This window comes from Dufourea novaeangliae, unplaced genomic scaffold (genome assembly GCF_001272555.1).
Source record: "Dufourea novaeangliae isolate 0120121106 unplaced genomic scaffold, ASM127255v1 scaffold172, whole genome shotgun sequence".
Taxonomy (NCBI): Eukaryota; Metazoa; Arthropoda; class Insecta; order Hymenoptera; family Halictidae; genus Dufourea; species Dufourea novaeangliae.
Window position 1 is genome coordinate 704,632 of NW_015374058.1, and position 16,190 is coordinate 720,821.

General features: G+C 35.4%; 6 protein-coding genes across 7 annotated transcripts; 2 read left to right on the forward strand and 4 right to left on the reverse strand.

The window, feature by feature from the left end:
* Positions 1 to 114: 114 nt before the first annotated feature.
* Positions 115 to 1,672, reverse strand: LOC107190055 (cyclin-related protein FAM58A). Its single transcript, XM_015578780.1, has 6 exons — positions 1,584 to 1,672; positions 1,190 to 1,323; positions 1,027 to 1,124; positions 734 to 952; positions 387 to 617; positions 115 to 304 (listed from the first exon to the last, which is right to left on the reverse strand). Exons 1-6 carry the CDS (start codon positions 1,619 to 1,621, stop codon positions 209 to 211), a joined length of 816 nt encoding a protein of 271 aa, XP_015434266.1. The 5' UTR covers positions 1,622 to 1,672; the 3' UTR covers positions 115 to 208.
* A 162-nt stretch (positions 1,673 to 1,834) lies between these two features.
* Positions 1,835 to 4,037, forward strand: LOC107190054 (alpha-methylacyl-CoA racemase). Its single transcript, XM_015578779.1, has 5 exons — positions 1,835 to 2,130; positions 2,355 to 2,496; positions 2,608 to 2,751; positions 3,201 to 3,447; positions 3,530 to 4,037. The coding sequence occupies exons 1-5, from the start codon at positions 2,023 to 2,025 to the stop codon at positions 4,035 to 4,037; spliced, it is 1,149 nt and encodes a 382-aa protein (XP_015434265.1). The 5' UTR covers positions 1,835 to 2,022.
* Positions 4,038 to 4,358: 321 nt separating this feature from the next.
* LOC107190093 (protein 60A-like) lies at positions 4,359 to 5,673 on the reverse strand. The gene has a single exon (XM_015578827.1). The coding sequence runs from the start codon at positions 5,619 to 5,621 to the stop codon at positions 4,359 to 4,361; it is 1,263 nt and encodes a 420-aa protein (XP_015434313.1). The 5' UTR covers positions 5,622 to 5,673.
* Positions 5,674 to 5,971: 298 nt separating this feature from the next.
* LOC107190065 (serine/threonine-protein phosphatase 2A activator-like) lies at positions 5,972 to 8,008 on the reverse strand. 2 transcript variants are annotated; one of them, XM_015578790.1, is made up of 8 exons: positions 7,836 to 8,008; positions 7,679 to 7,764; positions 7,329 to 7,532; positions 7,032 to 7,249; positions 6,686 to 6,810; positions 6,501 to 6,601; positions 6,258 to 6,365; positions 5,972 to 6,177 (listed from the first exon to the last, which is right to left on the reverse strand). In XM_015578790.1, the coding sequence occupies exons 1-8, from the start codon at positions 7,876 to 7,878 to the stop codon at positions 6,043 to 6,045; spliced, it is 1,020 nt and encodes a 339-aa protein (XP_015434276.1). In that variant the 5' UTR covers positions 7,879 to 8,008; the 3' UTR covers positions 5,972 to 6,042. The 2 variants fall into 2 exon arrangements, with proteins under 2 accessions (XP_015434276.1, XP_015434275.1); XM_015578789.1 differs by having other exon boundaries at positions 6,501 to 6,810.
* Positions 8,009 to 8,788: 780 nt separating this feature from the next.
* On the forward strand, positions 8,789 to 11,474 carry LOC107190089 (F-box only protein 42-like). The gene is made up of 7 exons (XM_015578823.1): positions 8,789 to 9,242; positions 9,346 to 9,689; positions 9,801 to 9,958; positions 10,279 to 10,409; positions 10,480 to 10,619; positions 10,698 to 10,834; positions 10,928 to 11,474. Exons 1-7 carry the CDS (start codon positions 9,119 to 9,121, stop codon positions 11,472 to 11,474), a joined length of 1,581 nt encoding a protein of 526 aa, XP_015434309.1. The 5' UTR covers positions 8,789 to 9,118.
* Positions 11,475 to 11,578: 104 nt separating this feature from the next.
* LOC107190044 (pre-mRNA-splicing factor SYF1) lies at positions 11,579 to 15,948 on the reverse strand. The gene is given in 14 exon segments (XM_015578766.1): positions 11,579 to 11,910; positions 12,065 to 12,214; positions 12,301 to 12,520; positions 12,924 to 13,127; positions 13,217 to 13,326; positions 13,413 to 13,575; positions 13,649 to 13,762; positions 13,843 to 14,005; positions 14,089 to 14,309; positions 14,383 to 14,534; positions 14,608 to 14,749; positions 14,832 to 15,474; positions 15,542 to 15,690; positions 15,768 to 15,948. Coding segments are annotated over 14 exon segments (2,562 nt in total). The 5' UTR covers positions 15,813 to 15,948; the 3' UTR covers positions 11,579 to 11,824.
* Positions 15,949 to 16,190: the final 242 nt, after the last annotated feature.

Here is a 16,190-nt window from a genome sequence, read left to right on the forward strand (position 1 = left end):
AAAATCATTTTGGATTATCTACATAATTCCAGACATTAGTATTGCATTGTTTATTAATTTATGATACAGATCAATGATATAAAAATATTAAGGATTGTATTTCAAATGGTGACATCAATTTATTTTTGTATTATATTAATACCAGTTTCTGTGTTAATATACACTGAGCTTGAATGTTTTATACATTAAAATGATAAGCTAAAATGTATCAGTTATCTCTAGTTTCTGGTTCTTCATCGTACGCAGCCATGACCTTTTCCATTATTTCCCAAAGCTTGTCTCTTGTTAATTCTTTGCAGAATACCTGAAAACCATAAAGGTATTATACTTTATATCTTTCAAAGTAATTTGCAGTGCTTGCATGTTTAAAGATCCTCGAGACCTACATTAAACCATGGCTGTTGATCACACTCATCCATTAATGGTACTACAACACCATAAATTTGTAGCGACAAATTAATACAAGCGATAGCTACTAAATTTGGTTGATAATCGAGAATGGCAGACGAGTGATGAAAATCTTGTAGGAGTGCCATACTGGTTTTTGCAACTGGATATTTAGACCACTCCTCTTCCCCAAACCATGCTTGTAAGGATCTGAGATAGTGCAACATGTACTGAAAGAATAAAATTTCATTATGTTACTATAATTTACAATATAAATTTAACAACAAAGAATTACTTTGTAAAATCAATCAGGATGATTGTTTCTTTAAAAAAAAAATATATTTACTTTGTGTGGATGAATAGGGGTCACTTGAAACTTCAGCATACGCATTATTAAAAGTTCTGCTTGAACGATTGCATCTCTCATGCTCCAATACTGATCTCCCAATTCTAAAGGCTGAGATCCTCTATGTAGAGTGCTATAAGACACATTCATCACATCTCTGATTTTCAAATTGTCATCTTTCACTTTTCCAGCCAGATAAAGACAAGTGGCAGCAATTAGCTAAAACATACATACATTTACATAAACATCAATTTTACAAAATGTATAAATTAAGATCAGTATCATCTATTTACATAGTTATCGTAACCTCCTGGGGTAGCCTCTTTTGTAAACCTATGATATAAAGTTGCAGCTGTGGCAATAGTTAATGGATGAGCTTCCAGTTTTAAGCCTGTAAATTTAAAACTTAAACTACAGACTTTGTAAACATATTACACGTATAAACAAGAAACTTACCACATTCGAATATAAATCTGGAAACGGTGAAGCTGTCACTACCTTTGGTATAATCAATCGTAATACTTTTTTGTAAAGTATTTCTCTTTTCCCTTTGCATGGCTAGCACATCAATAACATCTTTCATTTTGGAACTGTGAAATACATACTGTACTGTTAATTTACATATATATTTTTGTTTTATTAAAAATATCTTGAATTTCAAAAGATCGAAAATATATTTGGATATCCGAATTAGAACGGGACAGTAATTGATTGTTTTGTTTATGCACAAATTTGTTCTTCATCATTGCAATGTTGGATTTTGTACACCGTAAACCGGCACATTACCAAAAACCTTGTCATACAGAAAATTGTCTAATACCGCTATCGAATCTCTTGAAGTTTAAATTACCTTAACGTTTCGGTACTTGTTGGTTCCGTTGGATTCATGTTGATACTATTACAATCGAATTTCTTTTGAAAAAATTAAATTTATTTCCTTACAGGTTACGACAATATTTATGTATTTTTCACGCACCGCACGCATCGGTATTACCAACATTATCGACTTTCCCAACATTCCTTTTTTTTTTTCGTTCCCTAGAGACTATAATACCAACTTAAAGTAACTATGAATTGTGAAATTACTCCAGAAATGTTTGTTATTCTTTCGCTGACACTTTGAATCAAAATTACGCTTCCGTGTGGTAAAATGATAACCGTATACGTAATTAGCTTAAAGTCCAGATTTTAATTTGTGTGCGAATACGTAATCAATTAATTGATTCTATTTAAAAGATGTAAAATCATCGTCTGTAAATCAGTTTATTGTTATCTTACCTACCGAAAAAATGCCTCTAAAAGGTATTAGGGTTTTAGAATTAGCTGGACTGGCACCAGGCCCTTTTTGTGGGATGTTGTTAGTTGATTTTGGTGCATCGGTCATTAAAGTAGACAAGGTACTATAAAAATATAATTATTCTTTTGTTTGAGTTGGAGATATTATGTTATGTTATGAGATTACAGTCATATGTTCTATTTCAAATTAATTTCACAGTAAAAATGTTACACTTTTTACCTTTCACAGACCTTGTTTATATATGTGAAAATATTAAAACGTACTTGGCGATTTATAATTAAAAACAATCAACCTTATAAGTCTTAAATCATTTGTTTTCCATAGGCCAATGCAGTTCAAATTATTCCTGATTGTCTTGGCCATGGAAAGAGATCAATTGCATTGAACTTAAAAACCAAGAAGGGTATTAAAATATTCAAAAGATTGAGTGATCAAAGTGACGTAGTTATTGATCCATTTAGAGCTGGTTTGTACTTTTTTGTGGTAATGTTATAGTTCATAACATGTTCATACAGAAATATTTGTTTTTTTTTCTTTTTTTGATGATATATACATTAAAAAAATATTGATTTAATAGGTGTGATGGAGAAAATAAAACTGGGCCCGAAGGATCTTATGGAAACAAATAAGAGACTAATATATGCCAGATTAACAGGATTTGGTCAGAAAGGGCCTTATGCACACATGGCTGGCCATGATATTAATTATTTAGGTTTATCTGGTGAGAGGTGTATACATTAAGTACGATGTTTTGATTCTCATAATAGATCGGTGATAGACAGAGTGTGGCTGAAAGTATGGTACAGGTGGGCAGAAGGTAATTCCTTATGCAAAAATAAATGAAAAGTGTAAATTATAACTTTTTCATTCCAGGCTTTGTTTTCAAGATAATTGAATTTGACCACCTACTTGATGCAGGTACAATTGAATAGGACTTGGCAGTCCCGTCTGTTCATTGCGTTGCATTTCTACTTATTGTTAGCATAAATACATAGATTTTTAGATGAATTTTCGAAATCTATTATTTCAGAAATGAAGCCTTGGATAAAAAAAATGTTGTTTTGTACTTTTGATATATTTTTGCATAAAAAATCACCTCTTGCCTGCTTGTACCATGTCGTTGGCTACACCATATACATGTGTGATTATATTATTCGCCTTGTAATGTAGGTATACTATCCTTGCTTGGGCGTTATAATCAGAAACCAACACCACCAATCAATCTGGCTGCTGATTTCGGTGGTGGTGGGTTAATGTGCGCTTTTGGAATACTCTTAGCGCTGTTAGAGCGTAGCAGAAGTAACGCCGGTCAAGTGGTTGATGCATCAATGGTAGATGGGTCAGCCTATCTAGGTAGTTGGATCTTCAGGACCCAAAATATACCTGAATTATGGGGAAACCCACGTGGTAAAAATATGTGAGTGTTTCCAAACAAAAGTAATTCTCTTTATATTTTATAACTCTGTGATTAGTTCATACTGACAATAATCTTCAAATAGATTGGACACAGGATCACATTTTTATGATACTTACGAAACAAAAGATAAACAGTATATGTGTCTTGGAGCAATCGAACCACAGTTCTATGAGACATTTTTGGAGAAACTTGGTCTGTCAATAGACGAATTATCACAGTATGATAACTTCGAAGAGAATCGAGCGAAGTTAGAAAATATATTCAAACAAAAAACTCAGGCTGAGTGGTGCACTGTATTCGATGGCACGGATGCATGCGTGACACCTGTTTTAAATGTGAAAGAGGTTGCGCTTCACGCGCATAATAGAGAAAGAAAAACGTTCACAGTTTCGGAAGACGATTCGGTCATTCCAAACCCTGCTCCCCGTTTATCTCGAACTTCTGGAAAGTCGAAGGGACTTCAGAAGAATCCTGAACCTGGTGAGCATACAACAGAGATTCTTACAGAATTAAGTTTTAAATCCAGTGAAATTACTGACTTAATAAAAAATGGAATTGTTGAGCAAGGAATAGCACAGTCTAAGCTTTAAGTATTTTAAAAACCTATTTTTATCATAATAAGTCTGTGGCTTTTTCAAAAGATATGAAAGACTGTCATTGTAATATAATTTTTGTATATTTTTATAACCGTGTTATTATTGTCACAATGTTTTATTACCAATATTATTTGAATACATACATCTACAAACAGCGCCAGTCCACTTATTTCTTAAAATCTTAATGTAAAAATAATTTAAATCAGATAAAACGGTTCTTATCCATTCGTGTAAAGTAAATCGTCTAAAAACGGTCAATATCACATAAAACAGAATGGACCATTCTTACGGAGCAACGTTAATTACGTATGTAATTTAATGGCAACCACAGCTATTAATGACCATGTTTTTGTATTTTTTTAATACAACGTTACTGTCGTCTAAAAAATAAAGTACCGATATTGGTGACAATTTTGTGGGTGCACAACATGGTTTCGGTATTTCCTTTGGTTTCATAAGATGTACCAAAGTCTGCACAATGGCATGGTTGGTTGCGTTCATGTGAATGTTCAGTGGAAAGTTGCACTCTCCGCTGCAATAAAAAGCGTCATATCCTTCCGGTGCAATAATCCAGTCTTGCCATTGAAGGTCTTTAAAACTTATGTATAAAGTTTTCATGTTACAAGGGTTTATTTTTTTATAAACACCACGACTAGTATAAGGATTATTCTGAACGTTCATACTACTAAAATCGAATTTTTTCGGTCGATCTCTTTTCCGTCTTCGCAGTATCTCACGCTTGCCACGATTATCGGGACTTTTAAAAAAGCCAACCATGAAGGGTTGCTTATCGGGGATCCCTGAAACACCTACAACCCCTATATCATCTGGTCTTAAAATATGGCCAGTGTAATCGGCATGATGTACCGCTAAAAATAAACCTCGATTTTCTTTTGGATGTTTAACCCAATACTCAAGTGCTCGACTAATATTTAAAATTATCCATCCCTCTTTACCCGTTGTGGTATTAGCTGAATTTATATAATGTTTCATTCGTCCCCCGTTATTGGTTCTAGCCACTCTGTACAATGCAATTGTATATGTCCTATTATATTCAAAGCCTTTCTCCAAACTTTGGAAAAGTCGCAGTTCAGCTGCGATTATGTGTTCTCCATATGGTACCTCTGATACATCAAACCAGATTCTTTTTCCTCTATTCGTTTTCGACGCATTTCCTGAATGAGGATTATGTGCGCCGAAAGTCATGATAAAATCACTTTGATCAATGATATTAATATCATGTCCATTCAAATTGAATTTCTCCGTGTCTTCGTATTGGCCAATAATTAATTTGTTGTTATCGTTTAATAAAATATTTTTATAAATGTTCAGCAGAAATTTGGGTGCTGATCTTTTCACCAATAAGGCTCTGCGTGCGATTCTCTTTGGCCTCTCGGGCAGTTCTAGAATATTTAATAAATTTTGCTCCATTTCACGTTTTTGTTTGACGCTGGCAACACGGTGTAATATTGTTTGATCAAGTCCATTGTCTATGTATAAGCCACTTGATCTTTCAGAATTTGTCACAAATATTATTACTAGAAGGAATATTATTATTATGATATATTTTTTACACATTCCGTTAAACGTAATAGGAATTACAGTATCTTATATTTTAGTAATATTTCACTTTATGCATTCACGTGTGTTTACTTAATAATTCGTAGTTCATCTGCTAATGCCTGCAAAAAATATTGTATACAATAATGAAAGACTTTCATTGGCAGAAATATCATTTGTATACAAACTGGCAGGTGGTTACAGTGTCAGTGACTGACTTGTTGTATCTATCACTTTCCTACGCGAGTTAAATATGACGTTTAATTAAGCAAAGTTTGATATACGAAGGAGTCTATGCAATGTACTTGCAAAAAACTGATATAAGAATTCGAAATTCTACAGCGCAATAAATACTATGAAATCGCAATGTACAATTTTATTATAAACATGAGATATTTGTTACAATCTACATCGACGAGTACGAAGCGTATTCGTAATATTATTTAAGAGGCGGTGGTGGTCTTATACGCTGATCCTGTCGAGATCCTCTTGCCACCGGAGGGGCACTTGCGGGTTTTATTGATAACAGAGAGCCAAACAATACGTGCTGAATGACAGGAAATTTGGCGAGAACCTGACGATTAAAGTACATTACAAGTTTTTTAAAATCATGTATCGATACGACTGTATTTATTAACGTTGCTTAAGCGTTACCTCAACTTTGTACATTTTTATAAGGCCACTATTCACTTTGACCCACGATGAAACTGCACTAACATTCCACAGTTGATTTGAATGTTCAGCGAATGGACCTATTTTCACCTGAAAGAACGTTTGTTGTATTTGAAATACAAACAAGTTGTTTATCTATCAGTATTAATATTTAGTTCGTTAAATTGACAAATCGATATTGTTAGAGTCTGTGTATACACGAATGTTTTATGTGCACGTACAAACCTTTGAAATGAATTCAATACAGCCAAGGAACATGTATTGCTTGCTATGCGCTTCGACAATGTCTGAATCAACAAAATGGCGAGGTTCCAACCGGGGATGCCCTGAAATATTGATACTCAATATAAGCACATTCCTGTAATGATCTTTAATACAAACTAATAAGAGTGGAGAAGTAAAAGAATTACCAATTAATTGAGCACTTCCCCATACAAACGGAACAAATTGGTAATCGTCTAAGCTCCACACACCATGACTACCTGCTGGTTCCATTCTGTAAGTTAACTGCAAACTGCGTACCAATTCGAGGTACCTTCCAGAAAAAAATCATCTTAATTCATACACACAGGGTGCATATACATGTATGTATATACAGGGTGCAGCCAAATTCGTGGTACGAACATGGTATAAAAACAATGCAGACTTATTTTTGCACAAAGAATCACCCTGTACTCACTTATACCACAATTTCTTGCAGCACTCTGTATATACAGACAATGTTAAGCAATGTATAGTGTGCAAAAAGTATATTACCTATTAAATATTTTTACAACTACAGCAACTTTGTCATCTTGTTTAAAAGCACCAATTTTAAACATGCAGCACAAAAACATCAGAAATGCCATTTCGTGGCCTGTACCATAATCTATACGTGTTGGATTACCAAAACTTTCATACAAATACTGGACTATTTCTGGAATTGCTCTATGGAATTCACTTGGTAATATTTTATGCAATTCATCCATTCCACTCTAAAATATTATAAACAACATAAATATTTGTAGCTCCTTACTTTTTACAGTCCTTCATGCGAGATTTGTAAATATTTACCTGTTGGAGCTTTTCATGCCATACCCTAAAAGATTTATTGCCAAAACGTTGAGGCTGATCAGTTGGAGGTATCTGCGTTATCCATTCATCGAATACATTAAGCATTGTCACAACATTACCTATCACAGGACTATGAGCGCACTCAACGTTTAGTGCTTTTCCCTGAACAGACTCGTTTAAGGCCAATATAAATCCCAAGTATTCCTGTGAAATGATTTCATTGTAAATTTCATACATCAAAAGTTTTAAGAAATGCGTACACTAACAAATTCCAAGAAACTCTGAAACGCTGCAGAATTCAGAATGCATGGAAAATCGTGAAATTTTTATAGAATAAAACAAGTTCTTACAAAATATGCTTCAGACTTTTCCCAAATTGCCATATCAACCGGCACTTTAATAGACTTCTTCGGAATGACGAATTCATGTTCGTCCGCTAAAATATTGAAACCCAACGATGTTATTAAATATTACGGACTACTTATCGCCTATTGACAGAATACACACGTGATATCGGTACTTCTTTTCCACACTCCTTCGAAGTTGACATGGTAGTTCCTTGAGAATTCAACTTTCATTCATTGAAAAATCAGTATGTAATGTATTGACAATTCTTTTTTGGGTAAAAGAAGCGAGTTTTCTCGAATTATACACGTAGGAAGCTACGAAATAGTTGAGAGCTTCACGTGATCGCTGTTATATACCGGAGCTAAAATTTCACGATAAAAATTCGAGGCGCATACGAGGCTAGACATAAGAACATCAAGCTCGCACGCATATGATTCCGAGGCGTTTCCCAGAAACTAATCTTTTGTCATGGTTGAATTGTGAAGAAATAAAAATGAACGAAGGAAGGTACATGATCAAATTCTGTGGAGATCACGATTAAATTAGCGAATGATGCGCACGTATCTATTAGTACGATTACAATCAATTACAATAGCAGTTCAATTTTGTCACAGTATAAGTATTTATAACCAGTATGGTCACTCCGTGTCGGGCCCTTTGATGTCACCGTCGAAGAGTCACCATGTTGTTGGTTGTATAGCGCGGTCATATTTAAATTTTGAAAAAGCAGACAAGACCTATGAATCGATACTTTCATATTATATATATATAAGTAACCGCAACTCATATTTTCGTAATGAAATATTACAAAGTTGCAAATATAGTTGTCCTGTAAATTCGTAACGTTTTGAATTATTTATTTTTTAATATTTGAGTTTTTTTTGGTAAGAAATCATGAAATAGACTGACAGATCATTGTTTCTTTGTATGAGTATTCGGCATTTGCCAAATCCCTGTTCATCCCTACCATAAGACCGCGCGCAGTATCTGAATCTAGTGGATTGAATTGGGTAACCTTTACTTTTTTCCAAATGTCTTCGATCCACCGACCCGATTGGGGGCGCTGAGATGCCACCATGGCGGCCGAGAGTTTAGGGTGAACAACTGTTTGGTCCGTCAGTTATGGTTATCTGACATTAGGTTATCACTGTTTACAAAGAACGTACAAGAATCTTTATGCGGTCTGTATTTTGTAGGATAGTCGACTAAAGTGAATAGAAATATCCGGTCTCTGATGGGGAACGGTCAAATTCGTTGTGCAGAAAGCTCGAGGATCCTTCGGATTGTCAGGGTCGCTAGAAAGTGATATCGAAAAACCATGATTTTCGACTGCCTAAGATAACAGTGTCGTTTTTCCTTAAAAAAAAATCGAAGTCTCGAAAGTAGCGTAGCTATTTAATAATAGTATTTAGAACGTTTGTAGTGTAGACATTTCGTGTAAAATGGAGTGTAAAATCGACAACTTGCCAGATGTATTGTTGGAGTACATTTTGAGTTTGATTCCACCGTACAAAGATCTACAAGAATGTAAGCTTGTGTCCAAAAGATGGTTTCATGCTACTAACAGTGCGTAGAATTTTTTTATATCGAACCATTTAAATAAAATACACCCTGTGTACGTGTATGTAATATTTACAGTAATTTATGAAATGCTTATATTCTTTGATAGATGTAATACAGCATAACAAAGCACATTTTCAAAAATCCGTGGCTTGTGGATCGTTACTTTGGAGTCCGTGGCCATCTACACATTGGGTGCCTACTATAAGAAAAAGACACTCGCATTCTGCTTGCACATATGAAAATTCTATGTATGTTTTCGGGGGATGTACAGCGACCTGTACAACATTCAATGACTTATGGAGACTAGATCTGGATACACGAACATGGATCAGATTAATTACTATGGGGAGTTATCCATCTCCCAAGGCTTGTGCTACTATGTTATATTACAAAAAGAGCTTTATATTATTTGGTGGATGGTCTTATCCTTCACCTTATTCATTACACCAGGTATACACACCGCCGTTTAGAAAATTTGGAGCACCGTACTGTTTCTAAAAAATTTATTCTATGAACCAATGTTTATCCGACTAGTTTTAACCTAATTTCTTATATTTTCAGCAATGGAAATTATTCAATGAATTACATGTCTATTCTATAGAATCTAATAAGTGGGTTGTTGTGAATACGCTAGAAGCACCACCGCCGACGTCAGCGCATTCTGCATCGATTCACAAGAATAACATGATTGTTTTCGGTGGTATATGTAACGGATACAGGTAATATATTTTAACCGTCGAACGGCGGATGCTCGAGCATCGTCACGGTCGGCTAATGCGGGTCATTTTAACCCATAACAAAAGTTCCGATATATTTGCTTTAGGATAAGCTTTTATATTCCACTTTGAATTTATTATTTGGAGGAAATGCTTTTTGTTTTAATAATATCAAGATATATAAAGTGATTTACATTACTGCGATAAGATCCGATTTTTCGACAGTGGACTGTGCGTGGCATTCACCGGACGATAATTACGATAAGTTTCTCGACACGTTAATTTCATTTAATAACAAGAACATCATGTTATTTTTGAGGTAGATCCAATGACATATGGTGTTTGAATTTAGACTCGTATAGTTGGCACAAACAAACTACTTCCAACTTAAAGCCACAGCCGCGTTACGGTCAATCTCAAATTGAACTAGGAGATAATCATCTTCTTATACTAGGTATTTCTCTCATTACGACATCATGAAATAGATGTTTCACAAGCATTAAATTAATTATTAAAAATATCAGGAGGTTGTTCTGGACCTAATGTCGCAATGGACGATGCATGGCTGTTGAAAATGGAAGGCACAGCCTGGACATGGAAGAAAGTAAACATGCACAATACAGAATGGGCGCCAACCCGAATTTGGTGTCATCAAGCCTGTAAGGTAATAACATAAAATACAGTCGACAGTACCGTACGATAATCTGGATTATTTGCTATTAATAAACTCTTAACTTAACAGGTGGGAAATTATGTTATCGTTCTGAACATAAATAAATGCCCGAAAAAAACGAACGATACGAACGTATGGCTAAAAAAAGTCGCTAGCCAAAGAACAGCTCCGCCAAGCACTTGTGATTCTGCCCCTTTAAATGAAAGGTTCGACAAGTCTAATTATTGGCCCTATAATTCTAACATAATCCTATTATCACTTGTGATTTTTTATAAATGTTCACGAGTATATTGTTTCAGACAAGGAAATGTATCTCGTGCCGATAGAGATGTAAATGTTAATGGTCGGCATGGATCGTTTTCAAGAATCTCCGTGCAGAACGCACATTCTTCATCTCATCCTCCTAGTTTTATAAAAAGTTTAGCATTGTGCAATGATAGCGTTTTAAGTATGGCTGCCTTCCGCGACGAACCAGTGCGTAACGGTTCAAACAGCAATCGGCAACGTCAATTAGAATCCCTCCGGAGAATGGAAGAGAAAATACGAAATCGAAGGACGCAATCGAAAGCCACGAAAAGAACTGGAAATACACTGTCCATATTTGTATTAGATATTACGAATGTTTTGTGCGACGAATGCTCCGCTTCGTGGATTCCTTTAAAGCACAACAACCAATCAGGTCCCGACGAGAGAATTCTCTATTCTCTAGTTGCCGGTCGAGGTGAACTGATAGTATTCGGTGGCATTCGTAAGGAACATACGTCTTTGCAAAATCTCCCGGATATGGATGAGTCAGAGGTCTACAACGATCTTCATTTTATAAATCCGCCACGATACGTTATTTAATGTTCCGCAATAGAAAAAAAAAAAGAAAACAATACTAATATATTAGTGTTGCATCGAATTCAATTGTACGAAGAATACAGTATTTACTGAAGATTATTATTTCAACGTTGACAGTTCATGCAGTGCACTAGCATAAGAGAATTTTATAAGTATCATGTGATAAGTATTTAAAATGTTGATTTATTTTTTTTTTGAGAAAACGTCCTGTATGACATTTAATTAATTTTGGAAAAATGACAAGGATTTATGACACCGTTGGCTTTAGAAACAGTGTATATGTAATTATAAATTCCCCCGTATCTCATTATGAAATGATTTATTTACATGTTCTCCGCGCGCAGCGTAACATATTAAACTGCTTCATCGTCTTCGCCTTCGGCTGCTTTTAAACTACCGAACACTTGCGACGGTATCATTTGTTTCTCAACGGGTATATCTGAAAGTGAAAGAAAAAAAAGGTATGAAATTAAAAGACAAAGCATAAGATGTGTATGTTGCCATGAAAACGTATGCAGAACGACATATAAACGCATTACATGTGATCAAATGTAATAAAGGTCTAAGTGTGTTATCGCAGACTTCGATGTTACCTTCTTCAGCATCCGGCTCATTGTCATTCACATCGTCATCCATATCAATGTCTATTTCGTCCGGATTGTTAACCTGAGCTTCTGGTCTTCCATCTTTCTCCGTTACACCGCGGACGAATTTAATGCTGTCTTTATATGTAGCGGCATTATCTGCAATGTTACACGAATTCCATTAGCAAAGATAAATATATCGGAAATTGCGTGTGCCCGTTCCTGTAAATATTTCAATAAATCACCTGTGCTTTGAGCCCTGCTATCCAAAAGTCGCATAGCATCTACGGGCACGTCGGGAGGTGGATTCGACGCATTGTTCAACATTTGAGCAGACATCATGTTCACTTGAGTATTGTACATAGCCTGAACGCTACGTTTAATTCGGAGCATCTCACGCATCGTGTCCTCATTGCCGTGTCTCACCTCGAATTCTTTCCATATTTGCCAGAAATTTGAAGTTACCTAAACGAGCACGCACATGTGGATAAATTAGATTTTTTTTTCAAAAACATACTAGCCGCTGGGAATCATATATAACAAGTTAAATACGTATCCTGTTCAGATACAGAGAACAAGGAATGAAAGGTCAGAGATTTGAGGCTTTCACGACCCGGCATCGTACAGTTCTCACTGTTGAGGCTTTCGGGTGTAAGCCGTGTCCTTGTGGAATTGTTTTCCCAACGTTTCACAAGCGTTGTAGCTAGCTTCATCAGGGGGTCGAAGACACACTGACACTGGTGACTGGTGTACAGTATCAGTGTGTCTTCGACCCCCTAATGAAGCTAGCTGCAATGCTTGCGAAACGTTGGGAAAACAATTCTGTAAGGAATGAAAGGGTTTTATACTGTAGACTGATATTGCATACCCTTGGATCACAGATCTGACTACAATGCGCATATATTGCTCTTGCTCTGTCAACCTCTCCCAGCTTCGTTTCCATTTCTGCGAAACGCAGACACATTTCTCTTGTATTTTCTTCGTTAAGAACTTCGATAGCTTTCTCGTATATTTGCCGCGTTTTCGGAACACCGTATATGTCTGCTGCTTTCTTTATGTATATGTTGAACATCTGCAACATTACCAGTAATTTTTCAATCTTGTGCTACTTTTACAGAATTATCAGAACGTGTTTATAAATGATACAACTGAGTATAGTACCTCGAATCGTTCTTCAGGAAGAACAGCACTTGTTGCCCGTTCGTACACGGACATTGCATGTCTCGCTAAGCCGTGTTCTTCCTCCAATTTTGCATATAACAAATACAAAGCTGCAACAGAATACGATTGTTTTGTAATCAGTAGTGTATCAGCAGTTTCTTTGGTCGTCGATTACGTTAAATATATAAAACAATACCTTTAGCGTATTTTGGCGGACAATGTTCTAAGCACTGTTCAAACAAATCCCGTGTTCTCTCTAGTTTAGTGCCGCCATAACGTGCTAAGAACTTTGTGAGATACGTATTCCATATGTCATAAACATTGGGCCACTTGAAAAGCGCAATTCCCTTTTCGTAAGCCTATTAAAATTGGTTAAACATCACTTGCCACTGAAGCCGATTGAATTGCAATACAATTATTGTTGTTACTCACCCTAAACGCTTCTTCGAAATATTTATTCTCTTCTAAGAACAGACCGTAATTGATGATAATTTGCGGTGTAGCAATTTTTAAGTCTATGATTTTGTCGTACACTGCCTTGCATGTCTAAACAAACGATGTAAAATTTACAAATCGAGGGGTAAGCATTATAAAAATAGAATTATATTTTCACGTGTGAGGATTACCTTGAACGTTCCGAAACTTTCTTCCAAATCTGCATACATAGACCAGACTTTCAAAGATTTGTATAATCTCATTTGTACGGTTTCTGTTTCGTCGTGATACGCCACTTTACGGAATGGCATAGCAGTAGCTCGATGCATTAGTTTTAATGCTTCTTTATAATTCCTGTATAATTGCAGTTTGTTAATGTTTTTATCGATTGTCACAGTTTCGTGGAAAAACAAAAGTGTTACAGAAGCGTGCCATACCCGTGTCTGATTTCCATTTCTGCCCATTCGCACCATACAGAGGCGAGGTCATCGACTTTGGTGTAAGGAACATGGGTCGCTTTTTCGAAAACTACTCTGGCGTCCGTTATTTGTCCATTTTCTTCATAAAATTTACCAAATGCAACCCACAAAGTATGTAATTTTCCGACTGCCAATTGTGGTTGCACAGTTTGTACAGCTTCTGTGTATGTATTAATGATCTGAAATAATGAATAACTTTAATAAAACAATTCTTTTCTTATCAAAGATATTTTCTGATAAATCTGCGTATACTTCGTGTGGTTGTCCTTCGTAAAGCATAACTCTTTTATGCCACTCTTGTACATTGTGGGGATTTTGTCTAAGTAGTACAGAATTAAGTAATAACAATCGCCTTTCCATCAGGTGTTCGAATCGTGCTAATCTCAACTCCAAATCAATATCGTCTATAAATACAAAATTAGAATGTAAGAAATCATAGATTTTGCACAACATTAGTATGTATGTTTTTGTCTGTACCATCCTCAGTGGGGTTCTTTGCAGCTTCTTCCATGCGTTTACTGAGACTAAGTTCTTCGAATTGCGCATAGGCATCGAAAACTTGCGTGAAATCTCGAACAGTAGTCACTGTCTGTATAGCTTCTTCATAAATGTCTCTTGCCTATCAAAATAAGAATCTGGAATTATCTGATATAAGAATAAGATTGGTTTATATTTGGATGTAACAGGAAATATTTTAGTACCCTTTCAAATAAGCCACTGCGAACATAATAGTCAGCCAAAGAGTTCCAGAGAGGACCTAACTGATCGGTGTAACGTCTCAGACCACCTCTGATTATAGCATCTACATTAAGAGACTTTATTTTCGAAGGATTCTTCGATATTAAATCACACAATTCATTCCATAATTGATGGTTCGATTTTCCATGCTTCGAGACAAAATCATCTTGATTAACGATTTGTGCAAGTTTTACAGCTGCTTCATCCAGTCTTCCGATAATGTACATTATCTAAATACAAATCAATAAGATATTAAATTTCATTGCTTCTGTATGTATACATACTTTGAGGTATCTCCTAAAAACTCTTACAGCAGTTTCATATACATTGTGTTTCTTTAGGAATTCAATATAAAGTGGCCATATACGATGATGCTGTGTGATAGGAAGAGCTCTAAGCGCTCTGTCAAACACTTGTCGAGTACGAGTAATATAACATTGGTCTGTCATTAATGTGCAATAATCCATCCAAATCCGAGGCATTTTATGCATAAAAACTAGTGCACGCTCGAATGCATTATTTACATCTTCGTACAGTGGATCTGTTATAGACCTTCCTTTTAATTGACTTACACGCTGACGTAGATAATTGTACCATAATTTGTAACTGATAAAAAGCACAATTTTATTATTATTTAACCACCTATTTAAAAACTTAATAACAGAAGTCATACCTTCCAGGGAGTTCCTTTAGTGCCCTCTCATATACAATGTTTAAGTTACTGCTTTTTGTACTTTTTAAATGATCTATGTAACGTTGCCAGTGTTTTACAGAATACGGATTCCTTAAAATTTCTTCCTCATATGGTAAATCCTCTTCATTCTATGTGGTAAAATAACATTTAAATAAAGAAACTAACTTAATAGGAACATAAGGTTAACAGCGATGCATGTACATACAAAAACGTATAAGTTCCCCTCCGGGTCTTTGCGTTCCAACATCATTGATGCTGTTAATAAATACTGTATAATTTACTTAATTTGATCGCAATGGTAAATCAACTGCGTTCCACATATACAATTAAATATTCAAATAAAAGGTTATCCTTTGTTTTGATGCACTTTTGCACTAGAGATGGCGTGAAAGAAGACAGAATAAATACATACCTAGGGACGAAGTAATTGTGAAAAGTACCACATTCTAGAGAAGTCTGGTGCTGCAAAGAGACCGTGGAATATCATATCGTAAGATAAAGTTTTCATTTCAGCTAGTGATTAGTGATTCTCGCAAGGAAGAAGCGGGGTGGACAATTAATTTAACCATAGGTTAACGTTCGGATTTGTTTAACGGGGAATAAGCTTATTCGTTAATAGAGTCACTCA

What these genes read in the sequence shown, in the direction of transcription:
- LOC107190055 (XM_015578780.1), bottom strand. Translation starts at nt 1,621, where the DNA reads ATGAATCCAACGGAACCAACAAGTACCGAAACGTTAAG. An exon ending in CCCCTATTCATCCACACAAA is followed by an intron (nt 618 to 733) that starts GTAAATATATTT and finishes TTATTCTTTCAG; the next exon opens with TACATGTTGCACTATCTCAG. An exon ending in ATCAACAGCCATGGTTTAAT is followed by an intron (nt 305 to 386) that starts GTAGGTCTCGAG and finishes TATGGTTTTCAG; the next exon opens with GTATTCTGCAAAGAATTAAC.
- LOC107190054 (XM_015578779.1), top strand. Translation starts at nt 2,023, where the DNA reads ATGCCTCTAAAAGGTATTAGGGTTTTAGAATTAGCTGGACTGGCACCA. An exon ending in CGGTCATTAAAGTAGACAAG is followed by an intron (nt 2,131 to 2,354) that starts GTACTATAAAAA and finishes TGTTTTCCATAG; the next exon opens with GCCAATGCAGTTCAAATTAT. An exon ending in TATTGATCCATTTAGAGCTG is followed by an intron (nt 2,497 to 2,607) that starts GTTTGTACTTTT and finishes TTGATTTAATAG; the next exon opens with GTGTGATGGAGAAAATAAAA.
- LOC107190093 (XM_015578827.1), bottom strand. Translation starts at nt 5,621, where the DNA reads ATGTGTAAAAAATATATCATAATAATAATATTCCTTCTAGTAATAATA.
- LOC107190065 (XM_015578789.1), bottom strand. Translation starts at nt 7,878, where the DNA reads ATGTCAACTTCGAAGGAGTGTGGAAAAGAAGTACCGATATCAC. An exon ending in GGCATGAAAAGCTCCAACAG is followed by an intron (nt 7,250 to 7,328) that starts GTAAATATTTAC and finishes ATAATATTTTAG; the next exon opens with AGTGGAATGGATGAATTGCA. An exon ending in GTTGTAAAAATATTTAATAG is followed by an intron (nt 6,811 to 7,031) that starts GTAATATACTTT and finishes TTTTTCTGGAAG; the next exon opens with GTACCTCGAATTGGTACGCA.
- LOC107190089 (XM_015578823.1), top strand. Translation starts at nt 9,119, where the DNA reads ATGGAGTGTAAAATCGACAACTTGCCAGATGTATTGTTGGAGTACATT. An exon ending in CACCTTATTCATTACACCAG is followed by an intron (nt 9,690 to 9,800) that starts GTATACACACCG and finishes TTATATTTTCAG; the next exon opens with CAATGGAAATTATTCAATGA. An exon ending in GGTGTCATCAAGCCTGTAAG is followed by an intron (nt 10,620 to 10,697) that starts GTAATAACATAA and finishes TTAACTTAACAG; the next exon opens with GTGGGAAATTATGTTATCGT.